The sequence below is a fragment of the Pyxicephalus adspersus genome, chromosome 11 (assembly GCF_032062135.1).
Source record: "Pyxicephalus adspersus chromosome 11, UCB_Pads_2.0, whole genome shotgun sequence".
Classification (NCBI taxonomy): Eukaryota; Metazoa; Chordata; class Amphibia; order Anura; family Pyxicephalidae; genus Pyxicephalus; species Pyxicephalus adspersus.
In genome coordinates this window covers 41,445,602-41,472,138 of record NC_092868.1, presented here as the reverse complement: position 1 = coordinate 41,472,138, position 26,537 = coordinate 41,445,602, and the positions used below count along the sequence as shown (strand labels likewise).

At 38.1% G+C, this 26,537-nt stretch overlaps 1 protein-coding gene across 1 annotated transcript in view; it reads right to left on the bottom strand.

Moving 5' to 3' along the window:
• Nucleotides 1-2,492: 2,492 nt before the first annotated feature.
• TMEM278 (transmembrane protein 278) overlaps nucleotides 2,493-26,537 on the bottom strand; it is a 68,349-nt gene continuing 44,304 nt past the window's right edge. Inside the window, exon 2 of the mRNA XM_072426019.1 lies at nucleotides 2,493-10,080. Within this exon, the coding sequence (XP_072282120.1) occupies nucleotides 9,811-10,080 (270 nt within the window). The 3' untranslated portion in view covers nucleotides 2,493-9,810. The remainder of the gene's footprint in view (nucleotides 10,081-26,537) is intronic.

Genomic DNA, 26,537 nt, shown 5'->3' with positions numbered 1-26,537 from the left:
GTTAGTATTGGTATCCCCCATATGAAGTAACCTTCATATTTCACTTGGTAACTGACTTCCTTCTATGATTCATATTTGTCCTCCAATATTTTTTGCTTTTCAGTTAATTGATTTTATTCTTCTAGATCACAGCCAAGGGATTTCAGTGTTGGAACAAAGTACATGTTATTCCATCCTTTCAGCTCGCATTATCTAAAAATGTGAAAAATAAACTGATTTGAAAAAGCCCCGGAGTTCCATTGTAATGAACTCTATATCTGGATGCTGTTACTGCTGTGGCCAAGAAATACAAATTATGCTGCTTGGTCAGAGGGTTTTTTTTTTCAAACAAGAGTTAGCTTGTATTTGTCTAAATGTATTTATGCAAGCAGAAATTTTCATTTGACATTTCCATCTCATTTCATGTAAGGCAGAAGATGGTTCACTTATTTAGTGATAACCCTAGGACCAAAGTAGATGATGATTTCAGTACCAGTGGGATTTGGCTGTGTTTGTCAGTGTTGCGGTCCTGTTCTGATGCCTTGCTAAGCGCTTCACAAAAACACATGTGCACATAGCAGATTTGATACTCATGGGCTTGTGGAACCCAATAGCTGGTGGTCAGGTTGTCTGGAGATAAGTCCAATGCCTGCACAGTGGATACAGCCTACTAATAAGACCTTTCCCATGGAGGTCACCCCAACCTCCTAATACTCAGCTTACTTGTGTCCATCAATGGGATAGGAAAGCACTTCTGGTTATGTGACCTGCTGTGTGTGATGGTACCTGGGCATAGCAAGCATTTTCTAGGGTCCAAGCACTGTCACTTGACCAGGGGACCAACATCACTTCTCTTGCAAGTCAATCTCCATACTGTAACAAGGAGTTGTAAGGAAGCATAGTTCTTTCTTTTCCTTTTATATAGTATTATTACACATTATACCCTATCTGTGAAGGTTCTCTTTAATCCAGATCATGGAGGGACTTGTTGTAGTCGGTCACACTTATCTGGACTTTTTCAATGAAGACGTTTCTGTGCCCTTCCAGGCATCTTCTTCATTTCTTCTTCATCCAGCTGATTGGATTAGAGAATATGTAAACCCAACAACAAACACTTTATATTGTAGTTTACTAGCCCTTAGATGTGGGGGCTGCATTACCTTTCATTTTTTATGCTAGTAAAATCTTCAGGAAGTACATAAATCAAGCTGTAACAATCAAGTAAAAGGCCTAGAACCACCACATTCAAGGTATATTTCACTCATGGACCAGTGTGCTGTGTTTCATGAACTTTTTAACATGGGGGAACCCCTTGAAATAACTTTCAGGTCTTCAGGGAATCCCTCCTATGATTGCTATATCCACAGCTCACAGTAAATCCTTGTAATGGCCAGTAGAAGAATACCCTCTACCTCGCTGGGCAGTGGGCAGAATGTCCCTTACAGGTAGATATCAATGATTTTTTGGTGGTTAAACTGACCTGGGAGTGACAAACTTCTTATAGCTCAAAAAAAACCCCTTGAAACCTCTGGAAGAACCCTGGGGTCACACAGGACCCTGGTAACACTGGTCTAGGTTGTGGCAGGGTGTGTGCCCTGTTGTGCAAGTACCGACTTTGGATCATTGGATATAATTCTGGTGGCAAGCAGGCAATAAAAAGGTTTGATATGACAAAATATGTGAAAAAATCTTTCTCAACAGACGTAGTGCCTGGTATTGTTTTAAAGCAGATTTCATAATAATTATTAAGTTCTGGATGGGAATAGGCAGTATTTGACCCTCCACCCTACACTGCTACCTCCAAAATGATGGCTGATGTTTGTCCGTGTCAGGGTCACAAAATTAAATTTCTGCTCAAACATTACCCATTTACAAAGTACCTCTCTGGGCTGTCTGCAGCTGTGGCCTTCTCTCCCTTAGGTTGAAATTTTCTGTTACAAAATCACATAAGTAAATAAATGGGCCCATAATTGGACTTCATTTTCATATTCTAGATTTTAGGAGTTCAAAAGAGTTGGGACAATAGAAGATTAGTCTGAAGTTATTGCCTTTTGCACATTGTTGTGTATTTTACACCAACAGTCCCCACCCTTTTGCAGCTCACGGACCACTGAATCTACAGACTCCGGACCATGTGTGCGCGGTGCAGGGTCCTGTGTCACTGAAAGGGGAAGAAACTTCCCCCTGAGTAACGTCATAATGCCAGGACCCGTACACTCTCCCATTGCAGGTCTGAGACTACGATGGGAGATTGGGTGGGTTTTGTCCAGAGAGACAACCCGGCCACCACCCTGAGCCTGCGATCTGTACGGAAGACATGGTCCACGGCTCTGCCCGGTGCACCCCCCAAAACGGGATCCTTCTCCTGACCCCGCTGGGGGTGCACCGGCCAGAGCCGTGGATCAGGGGGTTGGGGACTTTATTATACACCAACAGATGGTAGATAGATAGATAGATAGATAGATAGATAGATAGATAGATAGATAGATACAACATGTGACAAAATACAAAGGATGGTTTAAATCAAACTTTATTACATCACAATAAATACAGAATATTCACACATTTGGACCAGATACATTTTTTATATTTCCATTATTAGCTAGTAATATTCAATACTTTCTTTGTAGGGCACTAAATCATATTATGTTTATGTCAATGCTAATAAAAACAATAGGATACCTTTACATACTGTCCATTTCATTGAAATCCCTGTGCTTTTCTCCGAAAACCAATTGGTTGTGGTTTACTTTACTTTACAGATTTCAGCATACAATAAAAAACAGCTGGTGAATAAAACATTTCAAAAGTAGCAGGTCACCTGTAGGGAATTTTGTTGAAAATGCCCATTGTAGGTATGAAAAAATAAATACCATATATACATGAATATACATCAATCTACATAAATCAATGTACTTGTTTTTACTTGAAAATACAGGAAAATGTGTCCGTCATGGCTAATATTCGAAACAGTAGTCAAAAGAAGTGGCAATAAAATTACCAATACATCCATCGTGCATTATTTGTTAAAACATTTATTTGAAAAGGGTTTTTTTTTAGCTTACATGGGCTTAGTTGGTAAATCTTTCCCCCCTTTTGTACTTTTGAGTTGGTTTTGATGGATCACTTGCTCTTAAATGATCATTTGTGCATTATTGTTGTCTACCAGTAAATGGAGCTGTGTAAAATAATGTGTCTGACAGCAAAAGTTTGTTACACGCTGTATATGAGGACACAGTACCATCTAGTGGTGTGACCTGAGTATTAATCAAGATTTTTTTCTAATTGCATTGTAATTGAGAAAAAAAAATTGGTTTATACCAAAGTATATACAGTATTTATTTTTTTATATTAACTATTGATTTATTTCATTTAAGGAACTATTCAGCAGCATTGCCACTTAAAGCTGAATTATGTGCCACAATTGTTGCTCTATTCTTGGATTGTGCTTGTGGGATATAAAACCAATCTGTTGTGCCATGAGAGCAATATTTACTCAGTATCATAAAAAATTTTAAGGTAGATAATATTTTTTACATCAGGTATTAATACCTTAAGGATCTGTATGTCAGATCTGATTTTAGTTTAAAAATGTAATGTAGTACTATTGTGCTTAAAATAAAAAAAAGGGGACTATGCCAACAGCAAATGTTTAAAGGTCCATTTCATTGCATTTAACTTCAATTTGACATGCATCTGAATTTACTGTCAGGGGCATTTGATCTGCAACTGCATTAAAGAGGAACTAAAGCTTGCGCAGGAGTAATGTCATCCCTGCACAGGCAATCAAGATCGTCTTTAGGAGAAAGAGGAGAAAGAAGATGGCAGTACCCTGCCATGGAATACAGATAGGTGAATTACACAGGTTTTGTTCTTCTTTAACTTACTCCTAGATGCTTTTGCATTTCCATTGACTTTTATAGGGAGAGAAGCAGTTCTATGCTATGGATGTAAAACCACATAAAGTATTTATTTTTATAAATATTATGCAAGAAACATGCTTAATGTTCCAGCAGTTAAATTGTTTACACATGACAACATGTTTTCTATAAGCAAACTAGATAAACTGGTAAACATGTTTTACTATATATGTATATATAGTGCAGTACATAAATATGTTAGGCAGTGTTTGGGTTAGAAACAAATTCCAATGTTACAATTCACTAAGTTGATCAAATTTAGTCCATCACGTAGGAAGCTGTTGGTCTGAAATAATGAGGCACAGAAAACAGCAGTAATGGATGGTCATAAATGGCTTCCTACAGATTTAAAGTGTCCACACAAAACATATATTCCAAAGAATTCTTCGGTTCCAAAGAATTTAACCATCAGACAATTTCTTATAATGGGCCTTATTTATTAAAACTCTCCAAAGCTGGAAAGGATACAATTTCATCAGTGAATCTGGGTGATCCAGCAAACCTGGAATGGATTTCTTCAAATGTTTTGAATCCTGGAGCAGATCCATTCCAGGTTTTCTGGATCACCCAGCTTCACTGATGAAAGTGTATATTCTCCAGCCTTGGAGAGCTTTAATAAATCAGGCCCATTATATATGCTAAGGACACTTTTGATCTATTGGTGAGTTCCCAACTCATACATACTTTCTTTGGCCATTTTAAGGGGTGCACAACTTTGTTGAAATTTTTTTTATTTTATGTAATAGAAAACAAAGACTGAATCTAGATCTCTAGAAAAATAGGGTCTGATTTAGGTTGTGTACTGATGCTGTGATGATCACAAATGCTTGCCTTGGTGATAAAAATAAAGTGCCTGTAGTGAAGTCACAAATGTGTCCCTGGACTAATATACAAAGCATATTACCAATGAGATCTCCTCCTTTACTAATTTTGGTCCATGTACATAAACGCCGATTCATGTTTTCAGATGTTAGAGTACTTGTTTTATTTATTTTGTTGTTTTAGGCCTTATATATATGGTAATTACAAAATCCATCAAGTTGCATAAATTATATGCCATTATAAGCAAATCTGAATGACTCCAAGGCCCTCCCCTGCTGATAAGCCCCACCCACCTCACTAAATGAACCTGTACATTGTGTACACCAACAAGCTTTGCTTATCCTTTTATTTTACTATATACAGGACACGGGTAGAAAGAATTGTGGAGCAAGAATGTGGAACTGTACTACAACTGCTACCTTTGGTATGCCCACTGGGAACTGCACACAAAAATAAATGTAATTTTCCATAGTAATGCCAAAATAAATTCTATATAAGAAATATTCTTACCAGTCTTTTAGAGGAAACTCATCAAGCAGAAGTATTTTTCTAATAGTAATGGAGCACTTCATTCACCCTTTTTATCTATTAATGTATGAAAGATATCTTTCAATTGTGCAGTGAATATAAATTCATTGGCTACTTTATTTCATTCATAATCTAAGATTTGCATTCATACTTGTGAATGGTATTATTATCTCTTTAGAAGGTCATTTATATTATAGTTTTATTGTAAGTACTGCATTTGAATTTAATCATTACAAATCCACTGTGGAAAAAGAAGGATAGCCAGGCATATCCAAGCCAACATTAAATGCCTTCAATTTTTTATGTGACTTTGGAGTGCACTATATTGCTTTGTGCTAGTAGTCATTTTAGAGTCAGTGAGGCATATACATGACATTTGGCAGCCTTACTGGGCAGGGAGTCAGATCTATAATGAAAAATATCTCCGTCCAGCAACATCATAATAATTATTGAAGGTCTACATTCATGATGAAATCTGTCAATGTTACAGTCCTTCCACTATTGTGAAAAGCTGCTTTATGTGAACCTAATAGAAAGTTTTGTTTAAAGGTCCTTTGAAGCAAGCTTGTGGTTTAAAGGACTGGTGAATGCCAACTTTACAGTCAAACTGAGCTCTGCACAACTACATAAAGTCAAATATAACGAGAATGGATCTGAATAGGACCAGTTCTATCCCAATAAACACACAAAGGGTTTAACGCAGCTACAGAACTGTCATCTACAGTAAATAGAAATCTGCAGACTTGCATTGAATGCGCATTAGGTAAATGAGTCCCTAAGAATGATAACTAAGCCTTCCTGGACTGTGGGAACTTTAAATTCCATGTTCCTATATTGATATTAATGCCACGTGCTGCTGGAAATCTAAGATTGAAAGCACAACTGAACTTTAGGGTAATATATGCTAAAATATATCAGTTGCATCAAATTGAAAAGTGTAAATTTTTTAGGTTTGATTATACAAGGCTTGTCCCTACCTCTACAAATGTCTGCCATCAGCAAAGCATATGCTCATGTAACAGAGGACTACAGATGACAAACTCCAGCTCTCCCAAGATAAAAGGTTTTTGTCAAGGTTAGAGTAGGTTTTAGGTAAAAGTTTTCATGCTGGTCATATACTGGTTGATCGATGTACTATCATTCACTTGGTTTCCACCGTTTACTCATTGACCACCTCTGAGAAATTCTGCTCTATCGACCAATAGTGGGGGGAGTTCCTCCAGTTGAGTTACATTACGGGTTTGAGTTACATTAAGGATGAAAGGGGCAGGGTCCTCCCCCAAAAAAACAAACATTTGTACATCATATAGTTAGCCAGCCATTTATATAAAAGAATAATGTGGTACTAGCAGGGGTGTAGTGCCCTCGCTGTGCCCTCACTTTTTTCTGGAATGGGCACGCGTCTTTGGTGGTCTGCAACTCTGGCCGGTCCGCCGCCCCCCCTGCGAGGTAAGGAAAAGGACCTTGCTGGAGGGGCACACTGGGCAGAGCCGCGGGCCACGTCTCCCGTAGGAAATTGCAGGAGTGGTGGGCGGGTTGTGTCTCTGAAAACTGAAAGAGTGGGCAGGTTCTGGTATCATGACATCACTTTAAGGGAAGATTCTTCCCCTTTGAGTAATACTTTGGTAGGGGTGTAGTGGAGCGGGCCATGGATAGTACTATGCCCCCTCTTCTTCTTTTTTTTTTAGGACTACACCCCTGGGTACTAGGTCCTCTTTAAGATCAATGGGGTGACCTACATTGGACAAAGAGTGGGAATTTTAATTTGCAATCAATGTTTAATCACTATATCATCCAAACATCTATCAGGAATGCTCTACTTTCCTATAGATTTGCATTAGATTCAATGTTTATATTAAATCTAATTCACGCAACATATGGCCAACATTATGCTGATTCTTAAATATCAGACAGTTAGTAGAAAATACATTTTCCAAATTCCACTCTTTTCTGATTGCCAAGGGGCTCTAGCTCAGAATTTCTGCTTATCAGCAACAAGGCTGCGCAGCACCACTAAAATATCTGATCAATATAGGTTTCTGAGCTGGATTATCTCCTCTGTCAGGAGGATAAAACTGTCCCACTAAAATGTTTCAATGCTCAAAAGCTTTTTTAAGTGCTAAAAGTTAATGATCAGCAACTAGAGCAGAAATCTGTGAACTGCCAGGATTGACAACTTGCCATTTTAGTCTATTTTTGTGCTCTGATTTGTCCTTGACGAAATGCGAGGTGAATGGAAAAAAGGAATTACTACTTCACTGTAGCAAGGACCTGCTATTTCCAGGTTCAGAGTATTGTAGTAGTACGTTTGTATCTTCAGTTTTATTACGAACACATTTTATAGTTGTGAATAGTTGTGTGACCTAGGATCATCAATGCATTTCCATTTCTATTGTTAGGTTTTTAATGGTTATTACTGAAGAGAGAAACCTCAGCTAGGAGAATGAGATCTAAATAGCAACAGTGAAAGATAATAGATCCACCTTTATAGAAAAAATAATGGTTTTAATATATACTCTTATTATTCTTTAGTGAATTCTGCACAAGGTCTTTTGAACAGGCACTTAACTATCACCCCTATGACCCCCATAGTTGCAGAGGAGTTTGAGGAGGAGGGAAATGGGTCCCACGGGCTACAACGGCTCTGGTGTTTTGATATTTGGAGCTGCTCATCCATATGGGCTACTGGTGCTCACTGTGCATGCAAACACATCTCATGTATGTACAGGTCAATCTGGAATGATGTGAGATGAGGAAGGTAGCCAATTTCAATGACATGGGGCTTCCTAGGGCCAGCAGTGCAGTAAGTAGTCTAATAGCACTTGAAGAAAGTAGGATTCATGATCATTCAACAGACACAATGGTCTTTACTTTTTGCCTCCGGTACGGGGATCATCAAAACTTTTGCTGGAGGACCCAATAATTTTTAGTAAAGTCTCTGTTTTTGAAATTCCAATTCATCATTTTTACAATTAAAGTATTACATTACAAGAAATTGAAACCTTGCATAAGATTGAAGATGCTCTACTAAGTGCTTTTAAAGTGCAAAGGATTTTCCTTCGACTCCCATTTATGGTGCTAGTCCAAGCACAAACATGCCACCTGTTACCCCATACCCAGGGTTGAGAACACAAGTGGTGTTTATATGCTGCTAGATAGGGAGGCATCGGTTGTAATTTTTAACTTACTGTTGTAAAAAATGAGAGAGGGTTTCAAAGGATCAGACAATGGGATCAAACCATTGAGCAATACCATGCTATTTTCCATATCAATTGATTTTTTCAGGCACGGGCATGTGATTTTCCATATTCATTGACTCTCTTTGCTAGGAATAATAGTTATTATGACAAATAATAGTCATTAAAGGTTAGTGAATTGAGCCTAATGTCTTCTGGTTCCATGTACTTTCACAGTTATAACGTCACTAATTCACTATGGTATAGAAATCATTGTTTTTTTGTAGCCTAGCTGAAGATAATTTTTTTCAGCAAATAACACATAGATTATCATTTAAAGTGAACATTTCAAAGGAAGGTCCAAGTCAATTGCAGGCAAATCCAACAAAAAGGTAGATTAATATGCCTTTATGTATATATACATAAGCAAATCTAAAAATGATCCCCCATATCTCCCTTCTTCAAACGATCTAAACAGATTATTGGTAGTATTTTAGTGCCAGTTTATTCTTGCTGAGAGTCACTACAAAACTATGACAAGACACCAACTTTTAGTAAAAATGTAATCACTAGATTAATGTTAAATTTAGATTTTTGATTTGTATAATAAATCAATGGACATGCAAAATCTGCTTGAAGCTGCTCAAATGCAGGTCAAAACAAGGTCAACTGCAGGTCAAATGCCCCTGCCATACATGAATAATCTGAGACCATTAACATAGGCCAAAATCTGCTAATAGATATGAAGTCCAAACACCTTGAAGTGTGTATACCGAAGCAACTTCTCAAATACCAGGCTTTCCTGAACCTGCAAAGCTCCAAAATATCATAGTAGTTATGGAGCTTGATTTCCCTATGTCCCTCACATCCATATTGGGCACTGAAACAACTCATCAAAGTAAAGGACCAAAAAGGAATTTGAAGGGAGTTGTAGGAGGGAGAACTTCTTTCAAAGCTTTCAGGAACAGTCTGACATTCAGGAGCATGGAAAACAAAGTCAGAACCATTTGTTTTATGCTTGTTTCGGCTCATTTGCTTGGAAAACAAAATCACCAGTATTAATATTTACTAATGGCAGCTAATGTATTTTCCTTAGTACGGCTTTAAGATGTCTGATGCCACCTTTTGGTCCCTACCATCTGAATGGTCCCCATTTCTGTTCTAGCAATTCGAATATGTTACAACAAGTCGTTACAAGAAATCATGGTACACATTAAATAAGGCGGAATCACCAGCCGGAGAAAGCAAATGTCTTTAGGATATATGAACTGGGATGCCAGCGGGCTCAGGTTCATATGATGCTGTTTAATTAGGGATGCAGCTTACTATGGCACTTCTGCATGGCCGCCAAAATAGAAGCTCCTAGGAACAGTCCCTGGATCTGGCTATACCCAAGCCTTCACATGATTATTCCATTCCTTGACACAACTACATATACCTCCTTCGTCATACCACCTCCATCGTACACCCTTGTAGAGAGCTCGTGTATAGGGTTGGAAGAGCATGAAGAGACGTAACCGACGTGCCAGACCGCAGTACAATGCCATTGCCAGGACAATGAGAGGGGACATCATGACGAAACCCAGGATTATGAGAGCAGAAGAGCTGTTGTCATCTAGGAGGGTCTTGCAGTACGAGGCATCCGAGTGAAGAACCTGCGAAACAAGCACAAATAATATTTTATTGGGACTGCTGGGAATAAAGAGTTTGCAATGACCTTCATTAAAAGTACAACTCATTTTTCTATAACACGTATGTGGTATTAGAACTGCAAGAGCTGCACTTTGCCAGCAGCACACTTGGAGAGCCGAATGTGCAATGTTGACTGAAGATCAATGCTGAGGGCGGAGGTCAAGCTCTCCATTGGGCTCTTACAATTCCTGTTATGCAGCCCGACTATATAGAGAGTAAAAAACCCAAGACAAAGGTTGTACTGATTATATATTGCCAATTACCAGTCCTTACATTTGGTGACTGCATATTTTTTTCAGAATTGTACCCCTTTACTTTCCCCTGTAAATTACCCACTTATTCAGTAAATAACCCTAAGGTGGCAATACTCACTCATTTCACTGTGGGTATAAAAGTTCCAGTATTATTACTGTAGGTTACTCTTATGATTTGGCCTTTAAGCACATCCTCCTCTATTAATGCCCTTGGATGGGGGGGGGGGGGGGGTTAACAAAAGATCATAAAAGGGCAATGTACATATTCTAGATCAGCGGTCGCCAACTTTTCTGACCTCACGGACCACTAAATTCATAATTTTAAATCCTGCGGACCAATAATCTGAAATTCTTTTAAAAATATAATTACATTTGTAAAATATTGATCTTCCTAATGGTGCTGACAAGGACTGTGGAGGCTCAGATTCATTGATCAGCTCACGGTTAAGTGAAGTATTACTATTGTTACTATTATCATTAGCTGCATTATCTTTGCTACTATTGAAATGCAAAATATTTGTTTACTTTTCCTCCCTCAATATGGGTTTATTTCATTCGACTCTAAGACCAAACAAGTAATGATAGTTATAAAAGTCAAAGTATTTGATGCCATTAAATATAACAGTTAAAGAAAAAACACAGTTAAAGTCATACTTACCTAAAAGAGGATCTGAGAAATAAAAAAACAAATAAAATAAAACAATCGGATGAGAATCAGTATTTGCGGAGCTAGGAATGACTACTTTATTTTTTTATGGGAAGGATGCTATTGTTGCTGTAAATAGACAAAAGATCATTTCCAGCCACATAAAATTAATGCATGGATGTAGTCTAAGATTCCATTTCAATTCACAGAGTAACCAGGGCACCACATTTCTGCCATGGTTAACAGTTAGTTTCTGTGCTTTTGAATGAAGTCTTCTGTACAAAAAATGAAGCCACCAAATCTGAGCACTATTTGGGTAGAATATATTATATTCTTCTTAGGTTTAAATATTTTTTTAGGTAAATTAAGTAGACTTTATTATAGCACAGGTGCGGTTCGTAGCTTACCCATTCTTTGAGATCAAATAGCAAAGTCCAAAGTAATGTGACAACACCTTTGTTTGCTTTACCCTTTAGTTAAACTAAAGACCAATATTATTTCTAGTAGTAATAAAAATAAAGAATTCTAAGGGGGTGGAGGGGCATCACTAGGACCAGCAATAAAGTTAATATTAGGAGCCAAGCAAGCGGAGTGTCTGTCATCTTGTTTTACACTTTATTAGGCTTCTCCCCTGTGCCGTCCTCTATAGCTACCTTATAAACAATGGTTTGGCACGCTGCTGGATTTTACTATCGGGAAATCAAACAACAGATATTTCTTTTTGTTGTTTGCGAACAATACTAAAATTTCCAGTAATTAAATGGGTAATAATCTGTCACTGAGGAATAGGCAGTCTGAGAGTAGCTTGTTTGTGATGGTTCAAAAGAGATGACCTTTGAAAAGCACTTAGTGGCTTAGATATTAAACCTTTGCTGGATGTGTAATTTCTCGCTTGGCTGCCTGCAAAACTTGTTTAGCTATTGCCTCCTCCATGCTGGAAGACCTATCATACAACACTCCCATCTGCTGACCTTGGGAGATTACCTGAAAATGTGCTACTATTGTACCAAGATCCATCCTTCCAGCACCACGATACAGAAATCATTAAAACATCATCAGATTGCAAATTAATGTGTGGTTTGAAAACCACACAAGGAGAACAGAAGAGAACTATTCAGCATTTCTGCATTAACTTAGATCTGGAAATTTAGGCAATCAGCAGTCTAACTTTGGGAAGAGTATTGCAGAGAAGCCCTCAAGTTTACAAGATATTCTTCTTCACTTAACTCCACGTAACATGATCAGTATAGTTCTAATTATTGGTGACAATAAAATCAGAACTCCAGATACACTGCTAAATATACAATTCAAATACACCTAGGTTTAACCTAAACGTGCACCTATATTAGCCCACACTGAGCCGGGTAGGGGATAGCTTTAGAGGATATCTACACCCAAGTCCATGAAAAGTGTCATATAGTGCAGCATACCGATCCTTCAGTGTAATGTCTGCATTGGTTTTCTCAGTTTGTTTCCTTTATTTTAACCTGGTGATCCTACCAGTAACACACATAATGTCATAAGTTGGCAACACTTACTCAGCTTTCTGCTACCATCAATTTAGCAATAGTTGTCACAAAATGAAAACTGTTATTTCAGTGCAATTCATAGGAAGTGACAAGTGCATTGCATTTCCAAAAGACTCATAATGTATTTCGGTACTTAATGAATTATTGTTGCCACCACATCTAATGACTGGTACGCTGCAATATATTACATTTTTGTTCTTGGGTTTAGATTTCTTTTAAAGTTTTTCCCCACTCAGCTTAGTGTAAGTCACTTCCCTAAAAACATATTTCAGCCTTACTCTAGATTTCTTGACTTTGCCTGGTGCCACTTGGCCCAGCCCTGGCGTAAAAAGTTTCAGCTGCATTGTGCGCCTACTGCACATTGCTCACATTTTTAATTCATATGGCTCTGGACATAATAATACCATGCACACTGCTTTTATCCTTAATCACCATGCTTCTCTGTATAGACATTTATCCTAACCAAAGGAATCCATGGAGTAGTGGGCTGCAGCTAGGATTTTCTTGTACAAAGTGGTAGAGAGGCCAGGCAGAGATACAGTAAAGATACCTGGAGAGGGTCTGTAAGTAATGTAAGTAGGGTAAGATTTTTTTTAAGTATGGCTTAAAATTAAGGGAGAAGGGGAAGTTATAAATGACAACTTAACTAACTGTCTTGAGAACTAGTGGTTTGTGTATGCATGGCAATAGATTAACTTTATTGTGTACTTTCCCTTCCCTACTTTCCCTATGTCCACCAACTGTTTTATTGAACTGCCTTACAGGAACAAACATACCAAGTGTTTGTGAGCATAGAAAGCAGCCAATCTGGGCATTAGGGGAATGAAATATAATATATAAAGCATTTCTACAACCATTCAATTTACAGTGACAGCCATCACTAAACACGAATTGGTTGATATACCCCTCGGGGGTGGGCCAATAATGGTCAGGAAGTGAGTCAAACATTATCCAACCCAAGAGAGGATTGGTGCTTTGGGGGACAACACTAGTGGGGTATTTTATTTTTATTACATATATAAATTTTAACCTTACTGAAACAATTTATTTATTTTTTTATCTAAAAGTGGAATTGGGGTTTTATAGTTTGTATTGCATTAATAAGTCTTTTTTCAAATAATCTTTTAATTTGTTTCCTTGAATAATGGGAAACAAAATGAACCAGCATTCTCTGAAGAGAAGCCAGACAGGTTTTTTAACAGCAGAACATTTACATCAGCTATAGCTCGCGGCAAGCGGAAGCTTCTCTCCTAAATATACTTGCTTTTCCCCTGAAGCTACAAATTTGTAACGTCTCTAGATGCTGATATCCACTTTCATTTTTCTCAGTCGGGGTGGGAATCATCTATCATTGAAAACATGCATATAAAAGTTAATTATTCCTCTAATGTGAAAAATGTCAAAGCTGTCATTAATACATACTGTCAGTGACACAACTAATGTTTCCTTCTCTAATATTATTTGAACAGCAGTGAGCACTTAATGGCAAAGAACCCAGGAGTAATTGAATTATAACAAAAGGACAAAAAAGAAAAAAAAAGTTTGGATGAGTGAACCTTCTTTTGATTAAAAAGCCTATTCCATATTTTTATTGCCTCTTGACAACAGGTCACTATAAAATCAGTGACCTAAAAATATCCTCCTCCAGCTTCTGGTTGGCATGCATGTATATGAAGCCAGTCCTGCCCGATGCCATTGTGCTCTGAGTTCAGTTCTTGCAGCTTCTGTAGATTAAAGGAAATTGAGTGTTTTCATATTTTTTGTTTAAAATCTTTCTGAGCATTTTTGCAACTAATTTTATAGCAAATATGGCCAATATATTTTATATTATTATTATTATTATTTTATATTATTATATTATTTTCTAGCAGTAGGTATTTAATGCTCAGACAACAGTTATGCTGTAAAATAACTTAAATGGCAAATATAATCAGGACTGACATAGATATGCTCCATATTTTGTAATAAAAAAACAAAAGAAAAAAACTCAATATCTGGGAATTTAGAGGCCAACCATAATCAATTTAAACATGTAGCTTAACAAAACAAATCTTTATTAGAACAACATTAAAAACATAAATGTTAAAACCATATAAAATGTGCGATAGATATAACTAAACACTCCTGTCTAGGTTGCCCACATATATGGGGGAAAACCTTGCTGATTTCAACGCGTTTCATGGAATAAATCCGCTTCTTCAGGAAAAGGAGGAGACAGAATTATCTGGTTCCTTTGGCACATATAGCCCCATCTATACAGATGAGATCAGGAGGGGCAGCAGTGCAGAACCTAAATTTCAAGCCGTTTTCTGTTTTACTTATCCTTTCTCTTATTATCTTTATTAATGTGATACTGTGATTCACCTCACTATCCATGATTCTCAATCAATTTTATCTTACTTGAATCCCCTCTTGTAGTGTTCATACCAATCAGCTTGTGTTGTACTCTGATTCTGAATGGATCCTGTTACTGCTCTGGTGTGCCTGCATGTAGCGTCCCCACAAACATTTTTTTATTGAGAGATTTTCAATTATAGGGGTATGCAAAGGTAAGTTTATCTATATGAGTAACCTACCCAGTACATGTACAATCATGACATAGATATCTCTCATTACTTATTGTGACAGTGTGTCCCTAAAAAATGCAGGGAAAGTGTTAAAAGCTCCAGGGAAAGAGAGTATTAATAGGTTTGGATAGGTTTCCTAGAAAAGAAACCAGGTTCTATAGGGCCCTGGAGCTGGCCAAGGGAGTGAAAGGGTTGGTTCTTTGGCCCAACCCAAGCCTGATTTGGCTTATATTCACCTGCACTCAGGTGAAAGGGGGGATGATCAGCTAGTGTGTCAGAGGCTGGAGTGTGATGAGAAGGCAGCCACAGGGTTCCAGGCTGAGAAGGCAGCCAGAGGGTCCCAGGCTGGGAAGGCAGCCACAGGGTTCCAGGTTGAGAGGAAGTGTGTTCCAGGCTGGGAAAGGAGCCAGAGTATGTTCCAGGCTGCAGTTTTTCCCTGTGACTTTGGTGACCCCCGAGTCACTGGTGTCTATTTTCTGCATTTTTGGCTCTTGATTCCTGGCTTTGTCCCTGACCTCTCCTGTTTGCTGCCTGCCTTGAACCCGGCCTTCTTTGACTATTCTCCTGCCTGGTGATTCAGTACCACACACTGTTATGCCACCCTAGCATGCCCAAGGACTGCAACCTGGTAGCAGCCTGGAGTACAACATCCTCACCTCTACAGGCTCTGGAGAAAAACAGGCTGCTGCTTAGATTCTGCACCTTGGCCCTTCTCAGGGCTCACAGCGCTATTGAGCAAGCCATAGCGCCCCCTAAAGGCTCCATCAGACTCTGTTCTGAAGAAATAGTAGTTTGTTTTACCATGTTTTTTCCAGACTGATCTCTAAACAGAAGGGTCATCCTTCATTATTACTAACCAATCAAAGGTCAGTGTTCTAATAAGGAAAGCTGCAGTGTTTGCATTCTTTTTGAAGAGGAGAAAACATAACTTTCATTCAGAAAATTGCAATCTAAAACAATTGTTAGTGATAGTTTCATGTGCCTGTTTTATGAATGATCAGTGTACAGACAGGCTGTTTTATAGAGAGCTTTAAGTAGAATCTTAACAAAAATGAAAACCTTTTTTAGCAAAAGCCTGAATTGTGACTTTTATCAAAGACCAGATATCTGAGACATTCAATATGACAATCACACAAGCTGGAAATGACAATTCTAGAAAAATTACATACACAAACGGTTTACAGATCACATCCAGGCTGCCATATTGGAAGTTATGAAATAATAAAGAAAATGACAACAGCAGCAGATTAAATAGAAGGGTAATTTATATAAAAATATACATTAAAAGTGACTGTAGCAAATATATATTATACTATAATATATATATATATAATACTTTATTATTAGTTTCATGAAAGTGCAGTATACCATAAAGGAAATAGTACAGCCATTCTCCTCTCTATGACGATAAAAGAACAAAATTGCAGCAACAAATATCTATAGAATTTTGCTGGAAGTTTCCAGCGAGTGTCCAGCTTCCAAGTGTCCAGCTGCCAGGGTCATTTTTTCTAAATCTTACATCTTATTTTAATTAAAGTACATTTCTTAGATAAATGGGGTGATGATATAATAATGCCTGATAATCTAAAATTTGTCAACAGAAATAATACGTTTTTTCATCTCAGTGGGAATAAGTCTCCACAAACAACAATGTCCTTTCTTCTAGGCTGACTCCATCACAAATAGTCTATAATGGCTCCACGGCTTCCAAATGACTGGGCTCCGTATGATCCAGGTGACACAAATGCAGCAGCACCGTCTGATCATAGAATCAGGTTTGATGATGCTGTATTTTTGTCATTACATCTAAAAGCACCGGAGATAAAAGCATCTGGGAAGCAGAAAGCAGGTTGTGTCTGGAAAGTGTGCAACGACTGCCTAATCTGATCAGTATCAACAAGCTGAGGTCAACGGCTTTTCCCTGTTAACAGGTTGTAAGTGTTCTGTTTTAGCTTCCGCTTTGGATATTCTGCAGAAATTCTGCAATAAAACCTTAAAATTTAGGAATAAAGATCCCACTTCTACGATCAATTACTATGGGCAACCTCATGAGATGAAAAAAGGAGACACCCGTAAAAAAGACGCTGCTTCTTTGTTCTTAATTGGCAAATTTACAGTGCCCATTTAAAGGTGCCCCCAAACCAAATGATACCCTTTCAGTTATGCTCCTACTCTCCTTCTTCCATCGTAGTCACCACTAAAATAACTTGTATTGTCTAAGTCTTGTAATTGTGCTACACACCATTGGTATTCCTATACCATACATAGATCAACTAGCTAATGATATACAAACAATCAAAGTCTGTGATTACATACACTTATTTTCACATTTCAAGTAAAAATATCAACTTCCGTTTTTGAAAAGGTCTCAAGTTCCCGACGCGTTTCGCCCTTAGGCTTCTTCAGGGGAGGATTGAGATTGAAGTTTAACTTGAATATTAAATAATTATATAGTCACAGTGATACGGAGTTGATAAAAACATTTGCGAGACTTCCACACCAAATGATCTCAATGAGGGAAAAAGGGGAGATTGCATATGGTAATGTAATGTGGAATCCTACTAACTACCCATCCCCCTATTTAGGTTTTTAATGATTACAGAGTTGCATTTTTGTACCTATCATATCTCTATAGAGATTTGCTCAAAAAAAAACTATCTAGTGTGTGGGCTTTCTGGGTTTTTTAGGGTATTTGAGTTAATTTCTTTAATCATATTTGATCATTTGTGTTTTGTTGCTTTAATTGCTACAGTATTCAATGTTTTTTTTTTTTTTTGAACACAAGAAGGCTAATAGGGGGGTCTTTTTTGGAGAGCCAGTCCAAGATAGTTTAACAGGGCACTCATAACCCCTGTTTGCAGCCTTCCACTATTTCTCCTTAAAGCGTACCTAAACTCATAATTTTCACTTTACACAAAAGGGTAGAGAACCCTTTTATGTAACGTAAAAATTCAGTTTTTGGGGTTTTTTTAGGTCCAATACCCTTTTTTAAAAAAAAAAAAAAAAAAAAGAGGGTGCAGCACCTCCCTCTATTCTCACCACCTAAGTGGTCAAGAATGAATGGGAGCGTAAAGGTTCTTAAGCGCTCCTCCTGCGCATGCCCAAACATTTCAGGCATGTGCAGAAGGAGCCTTTTTGCTCAAAGAGAGACAATTGCTGATGCACATGCGTGAGATCGGCAAACTTTTTTCAGGCACGAGATCGGGTGACGTAAGATGAAGAACTCGCCGGCTCCGGGACTGATGCCGAGATGACGCAGGACCCGATGCCGGACAGCCCCGGAGTGATCGGACTCTCCTGCAGGATTAAGGTAGGTGTGTTTTTGTTTTTTTGAGTATAGTCCCTCTTTAAAGACTTTAAACTTTAAATGGTTGGCTGCTTTGTTTTGTGCAGTAATAAAGTATGAAACTTATGAAAGCTCACCAGGACTGGAGTTGATAGTCTATCATGGGTGATTCTGGGTGATCCAGCAAACCTTAAATGGATCTAGTCCAAGACTGAAAATATTTTACAAAAAATAGCAAATGATTTTAGATAATCAATTCCAGGTTTGCTGGATCACCCAAGTTATCCATGAAAGTCGATCTTCTTCAGTTTTGGAGAACTTGAGTAAATCAGACCCAATGCCTCTGTGCTAGGGTGTAATAAAGACCATTAGCTGCTGGTCTCTGACCTTATGCATCATAGCTGGTCTTGTATCCGCTCCCTCCTGTAGTTTTCTACAGGTAGCCCTTAATACATGGGCCTGAGGGGTCCCTTATATAGCTCTATAGGTTATGTACAGCAGATTAATATTGTCACCACTTATTTACAAGGTAATAACCAAGCTTGCAAAGGCATTTGCTGCTCAAAAGTGGATTTATAGCCTGTGAGGCTACTGAGGAATATAATAAAAATAATGTTTTTGTGTTTAGCCTGTAAGATTTCAGTAGTGTTACAGCTGACTTCTCAAACATTTATTCAGACTATCAACAGTTGAAGGTCTCCCGGGGATAGGATAAATAAAGCGCTGTTTTACTGAGAGAAATGTGTCTGCATGTGTGGCTCCAGCTGACTTCTTTGCATTTAGCAGATGTTAATGTGTTTGTCTGTTTAGTCAGTGATGGGGCACCATGATGCAAATCTACCTTCCCAGCTTTTTCTGCAGATCATAAACATCTTTCTTCTGATTAGAAAAGGTCAAGGTCGTAGCTCTTCATGCTCAAAGAACTTTCCTTTTCAAAGCCAACTAGGAGATGTTTGCTTGAAGATTTATTAGCTAAAAGTCACCCGCTGAGTTTCAGCCTCACTAATGATAATCACAGCTCTATCTGCTAAATGGCATTTAATTCTCCTGAAAACTTTAAAAAATCCCCATTTCTCCTACTTTCCAATACATTTTTTAAGCCCTTTGCTGGGCTTTTTACTTACCTGAATCTTCTATCATATGACCTTGCTTGACACTTTTTGAAGGAATGAAGACCAAAGATTTGGTGTTGTCCAAGCTCGATGTTGGCTGCTCTTCACTTCTCCACTTCTCATTACCACACCACTACAACAAGGGTTTTTTGAACCATGTGAGGGCCTTTATAATGGATCCAATGGGAGAATCCATGTCATCAACCAGTGACACAGCCATCCAAAGGGGATCATTTCCTTTTGCCATGGAAGCAAGAAGATTTGGTACCTGGTGTGTCCCACAAGCAGTAATTAGGGTAAGCATTTGAGCAAAGCTGGTAGATTGAATTATCTTTTTGACAGCAAGGTAATTACTGCCCTTGCTGTGTTTAGGCAGTGAAAAAACAGGAGCAGTTCACACCTTCCACCACCACTTTGCTTACGCTTTACCCCCAATTTCTCTCATTCCCCTTTTTTAGTCTTAGATTTTAGTGAAGAGTTGCAAAGTTATACTGTACCTGACCCTTGTAATAAGGAGAGTGCTTTAAATGACCACAAAGATCCGATTATAAAGTACAAAGACAACAGCTCTCCAATGTCTTCAGTTCAGTAATATATTATCAAATCAATATGCCACATTGGTCAGAAAGCCAAAATTTCAGGGCATTGTGGGGTCTCTTCATAAAGATGACAATTGATCAGCAGTGTGTAAAACATTGGATATGGCCAACACAAAATGTTATCATTCTAACCTCAAATAGAAAGAATAAATGTGTTTATTATACATCTCAAACCCTTGGTCTGTCCCTTACAATTTTATAGCTGTCAAAGAAGGGAATGCAAAGGTCTTGGTCTTGGTTAACAATGGAAGCCAAGGCCAATTCATCTAGGAAAACCACAAGGCTCCACCAATCAATGCTCAGAACCAATGCATCCTCAATGGCATAGGCATAGGCCACAGTTGGCGAGCATCCATAAACACATTCCTGACAGGATATTACAGAAAGAAATAATGCCACTGGATGAATCAGAGAGTAAGGATTAAATAAGAACATTTTATGTGAAGAAAAAATAAGGGAACAAGGGAGGAAACTGGTAGAAAAACAAAAGCAGAGGACAATAAATGAGAGTTTATCCATCAAACATGAATAAATCAATGCCTGATTAACAATATCTGAAACATCAATAAAAGAATAACATAATCAATTAAACTATTGGCATATGGTATTGGTTATCTGTCATCATAAAAACAATTTTAGGTAAATGCTGTTTTGAGGGCCCTAGGGCCAACCATGTCATGAGTGTAAACTAAAAATGTTGAATGTCTTAGTAGCAGGTTGACCCAGTTTCACCCCTGGCTGGTTTTATCACCTTTTCAATGGCTAGGGCACATAGTCCATAAACTTGATGGTGATGAACTGCAAAGTGCACAGCCAATGGGTATTGTAAACTTAACGGATATTTTTTTTCTAACTTAGACCTGCGAGCAAGGGCATTTCAAAACATAAACACCATGATATCTGTTGCATTTAAAATCCTCATTTATTTTATCCCTTTCTGGTATGAGGATCAGTATTGGGGTTGTGAAATCATTTTTTTGTGATTAATGATAATACAATTGTTACAATTAGGACATTTATACCATCCTTTCATTTCTGAAAGTTGGTCGCTTTGAATGTCATTTTTGATTGTCGCATCTGCTTGTACCTAGAAATCAGATAGTGACTTGTTTATGGAATAAACCACCCATGGGAGCAGTTTCACAAACTGTGACAAGATCTTGTCAGCTTGTTTGCTTAGGATGCTCCTATTGTGGTGCATGACTTTCCTGATAACGGAGTATATCTTTCTATGAAATGGACGTTGTCTGCATAGTAGGTATCCATGTCTTTTTCTGGCTTGTGTGTGAACCAAAAATGCTTCCAAGTGTAAAATGTATTGTACATAAGTAGTAGGTGGTGTTCACAGTCACCAGGACCAGAAAAAATGTGTATAACCCCAGAGATGGGTAAGCTATCCTTCAAGTTGTGGGGATGTGCAAAAGTATAATGGTCAGTAGTTTTACACCATAACATCCCAACACCTAAGATAGGGTTCTGGTTTGTAATAGTTCAGGGTTAAGGACAATACTCTAAACAACAGGGTTGAGAAAATCAACAAGGTATTTAGGGTCCACTATGTGTTCTACCCAAATGGTAAAGATATCATTTATTTATCTAGACCAAATCTGGTTTTGAAGGATGGGGAGAAAATGTAGTTTTCTTCCAGGTAGCCAAAATGGGTTGGCAAGTTATGGTGCCACTAAACTATCCATACATTCCCCTTGGTCTAATAAACTGATATCACCCCTTCTCTCAAAAAAGACCTAAGGTGCGTACACACTTCCAATTTTTATCGTTCCAATCGAACGACGAACGATCGATTGGGCAAAAAATAGTTCGTAAAAAAGTAACCAACGACGCCGACGAACGAGGAAAGTCGCTGGAAACGAACGACCGGACCGACGGATCGGATTGGGCGACGATCGTTGAACATCGTTCGTGTGTACGGTCGTTCATTGATCGTTCATGCTCTGAGCATGCGTAATGAACGAACGTCCGTTCACTTTCCTGTCGTGCACATAGTTCCTCTATCGCTCAAACGATCGTATCTATTGTGTGTACAATATCTACGAACGATCGTGTCGTTAACTCTATGTGCAGGATCGGTGCTATACGATCGTTCATATATATCGTGCATGAACGTTCGTCGTTCGTTTTCCAACGATAATAATTGGAAGTGTGTATGTAGCTCTAGACCTTTGGTGGTTGGAGTAAACATGTATAGGACAATGGCCCTGATTTATCAAAGTTCTCCAAGGCTGGAGAGAATATACTTTCATCAGCATTTGCTAACAAAAAGCTAATGACTTTTAGGAAATCCATTCCAAGTTTGGTGGATTACCCAGTCTCACTGATGAAAGTGTATTCTCTCCAGCCTTGGAGAACTTTAGTAATTCAGGATCAATATGTCTATTGTCAGTAGAGTTCAATATATCTCAAATGTTGTCATTTCTGAGAGTTTCTGTAAGACATCAATATCGCCTAGCATAAGGGCATCAAATTTAACAAGACTTGGTCCCAGATTAGTTGGGGAAATGATAGACCTAATGAAGTTTTTGAAGTCAGTGCTCAAGTTTAAACACCTTCACTTCAAATTGATTTTTATCAAATTGGGGCAAAAATGATAGGCCATCTGTCAAAACATTCAATTCACTATCCCCCAATGGTCTTGATTAAAAATTCTTTAATAGACCCCCCTCATCCCCCTACATCAAGAATAGAAAAATATTTTAACCATACCTTGACCTTGACTTGAGGTATGATACCTTAGTAGGCAGATGGTTAACAGTGGGATATTCCCATGCTATACACATAAAAAAAAGTTATTTATATTTGATTGAGCCATTACTTTCCATAATAAAACAATTGTTTAGTCTTTCTACTCCATGCAGCTGCAGCTGCCCACAATGCATCACATTTCTTGGAAAGCACCGATGACAGGAAGTGGACTTTGGAATTTGTGACGCACTATGGATCAGTTATTATGGATGTGACCTGCTGAGACTTTTTTTGTATTGTTCATGATAAAACTATAGGCTTTGGAAATGATAATAGTCTTTGCTTTGTTCTGTATAATTACCGGTTATGAATTTTCTCTTTGATGTATTTTTGAATATACCAATATTCATAACCTTCAGGACAAACGGTAACAGCCTCAATATCGGGGTATTCAAAATGAACAAACAAAATTAAATACCCTTAGACAGTGTCTTTTTATAAAACAATTAAATGTGTATTCTTTCTAAAATGTAAAAAACGTATTATTTATCATCCTAGCCTCCACTAGTTCCATTGTTCATTTTGTTTGATTTCCTTCCAGTTCTTTCAGTCTGGGGGTTTTGTCTTTAACAGACTTTTCCCGGCTTCCTGTCCTAGGGTGACCAAGTGTCCTAAAAAGCTCCTCAACCCCCCTGGTGTTCTAATTCTGTCCGCATTTTCATGCAAAATGTGTTATATTTTTCTGCATGGAAAAATGTTTTACATTGTAGGCCTATAATTCTTAGGCATAACTCACCAAAATATGTCCAATATTTATTAAATTTAAAACATTTAATAATAAACTTTAAACAAAAAAAATCTGTTAAAACAAAGGTGCTTAAAAATACTAAAACCTGTAATATTACTATACAGTAGAATGTGTAATAAATCACTGGCTGAAGATTGGAGGAAGAAGACCTACAGAGACAGACAGGACACCGGGGGTCGCCAAAGGAACAAGTGTGACTGGGGATTACCGCTTTTTGCTAGTAAGATCCACCCCGAGTCACACTCGGGAATACCACTGGAGAAGCTGGAGAAGTGTTTTCATTCTCAGTGTACATCCTGCTGAAGACCTCACTTGAACTTTCAGTTTAAATCAGCTCAATACAATCCAGGTGCAAAATCAGAAAGTTTGCAAAAACAAAATTACAGGGTAGAAAACCCTGTCCCTTGTCATTGTTAAGTAGAGCTAGACCTTTGCTTTCTGTGTTAAAGGTGGTCTTGATGTAAAGTTCTGACTTGCTGTTAGAAGACAATTATCTGGACGGCGATCCTATGCGGTAAGCCACCACAGGTCAATGCTTATATATATGTTTATTCGCTTACAGTGACAGGGGAGATTAGGCAAATAATCCTTTGCTCTGCAGTTTGTAGCATCCCTAGTATCCCTTTGGCTGTGAATGGTCTTTTGGCATCCTTTGGTGAAAAGATTTTGAGTTATACTGCAGCTAATGAGCAGATAGGTTCCTGATCTCAGTCCTGCACTGCCATTGGCTGCTGGGACTTTATAGCCTTTCTGCTTGCAGTCTCCAGTTGCCTTTTATAGCATTAAGCTGGGCTGACCTGCTGGTGGAGTGTTCTTCCATTAAACTTACTGCTGCTGATGTTGCCTGTTCCTAACCCTTGAATTGTATGGTGCCTGGGTTGACTTCTTGCCTGTGACCCTCAACGCTTTATCCCTTGAATACCCCATCTGGTGGACTGATTACCTGTGTACTGACCTCTGGTTTCGAATTTTGGACTTGTCTCTGCTGCAATCCTGGTACTGCATTATCTGTAGCCCCTTCCTTGAGCACAGAAGTCCTGGGGGCAACACCTTTGTTTCACTCTGGCTGAAATGTATTACGCTGATTTGGGGTCCATTAACACCATTGTGCTGCACTGCTAATAATACTGATTGGCATCCCAACACACCTTGGCAAGTGAATAAAGTGCATTATGGTGCACTACCAAAAACTCTATACATACCTTTATTGTCATGTTTTTGGTGTATTAGGCAGACCATTTAAATAATGGGGTTGCTAAATGCTACGGACATTGCTGCACTCCATAACTTGCACATGCTCACGTCGGTGTGAACCGGCCCTTAAGCTGAAAGAGGCTATAAATTAAATGAAGTGTTTCTGACTTCTAACTCTTCAGACCAAGCATGTCCATAAAAGAAATTCACTAACAGCCTAAAAATAGTCATTCTGCTCATACTTTGTCAAATGTGTGAATGTTTGGTGCTAAAAGCTAATACAATTTTCTCAGCATATCATAAGTGAGATCGTTGAATAAACACAAAGGTGGCAATGTTCATAATGAAGAATTAAAGTGATCTTTAAGCTGACTGCCAACATTGCATGCTGAATCGATTGCCTTAGTATATTTTCATCCCCTGTTGTCTTTTTTAACCTAAACTAGGGGTCAGCAACCTTTTGAGTCGGAAGAGTCAAAAATTACAATTTACAAAATTTCAAAGTTTTTAAAGAGCCACAAAATTTTTTTCTTGCCAACAATAAATAGTACTCGCATAAATAAAGTTTTTTGATAAAAAAAACTAATCTATTTATTCATATATAAGTAGTGTTTTTCACAACAAATTAGATAATATATATATGGCATTATTAGATAATTACTTATTATTTAAGTAAAAAATTAAAACAATTAAACATTTACTTACAACACTAACTTGTCGTCAAAAGCGAATTAAAACCTACATAGAAACATCTGACGACGGCGTCATTCGAGAGCTTCCGACGGACTGACAACAGTGACGACGCGTGTCACGGGGGAGGGGTGCGGTGAAAAGCGAGTACAAGTGGCTGAGAGATAGAATCGGTGCCTAATCCTCGTTAATCGATTCAGAACGATTTTGAAACTAAAGAGGGAACTAAAGAGCTGCAGCTTCACATCCAAAGAGCCGCATGTGGCTCGCGAGCCGCAGGTTGCCGACCCCTGGCCTAAACTGTATTGAAGATCTGGATTTTTAATGTAATGTATTTCTTCCACCAATTCAAATATAAATGTGTTTGCAAGTACATCCAGGACAAGCGGTGAGTGTGAGCTGATTATCTGCCAAACATACGAAGAGCGTGCATGGTTCATGTAAATATTAGCCTGCTAGGTATTCAATCCATGTTACTAATGATACAAACTCACCCTAACCCACTAGGCCTCTCACTTAGTCCTTTTACTATTTTGTAACCAGAGATCATTGATTCTTAGGACAATATTAGCAGCATCAATATGCGTCAGTTACCTTCAATATGTTCCTTTAACTTATTTTTCTACCTAACCAATATTTGATTTTTAAGGACATATGCAGCTTTTTTTTTCAAACACCAATATAACATATTCCCTGCCTATATTTTGCTAATATAGCTGCAATATTGGACAAGTGTAATATATATGACTTTATACAATTCAACTTTTTAAATTATCCGTGATTACTTTTATAACTACAATTGCAATACAAACTGTCTAGCAACTACAATAAAAAAAAACATCTTTAGGCTATAGTGGCATCTGCAAGATGAAGGATTATTTTTTTGGGGAAAAGATTAGAACCAGACAGGTAATAATATTTAAAACAAATTTGTGATCAAGCAGGTAAGGAAGTTTTATTGCAGAAGAAACATTAAGTCCCCCTTTTGCAACAAAGAACTTGCCTGGCTGCATTTTTTAGGGGTCAGGGTTTAGT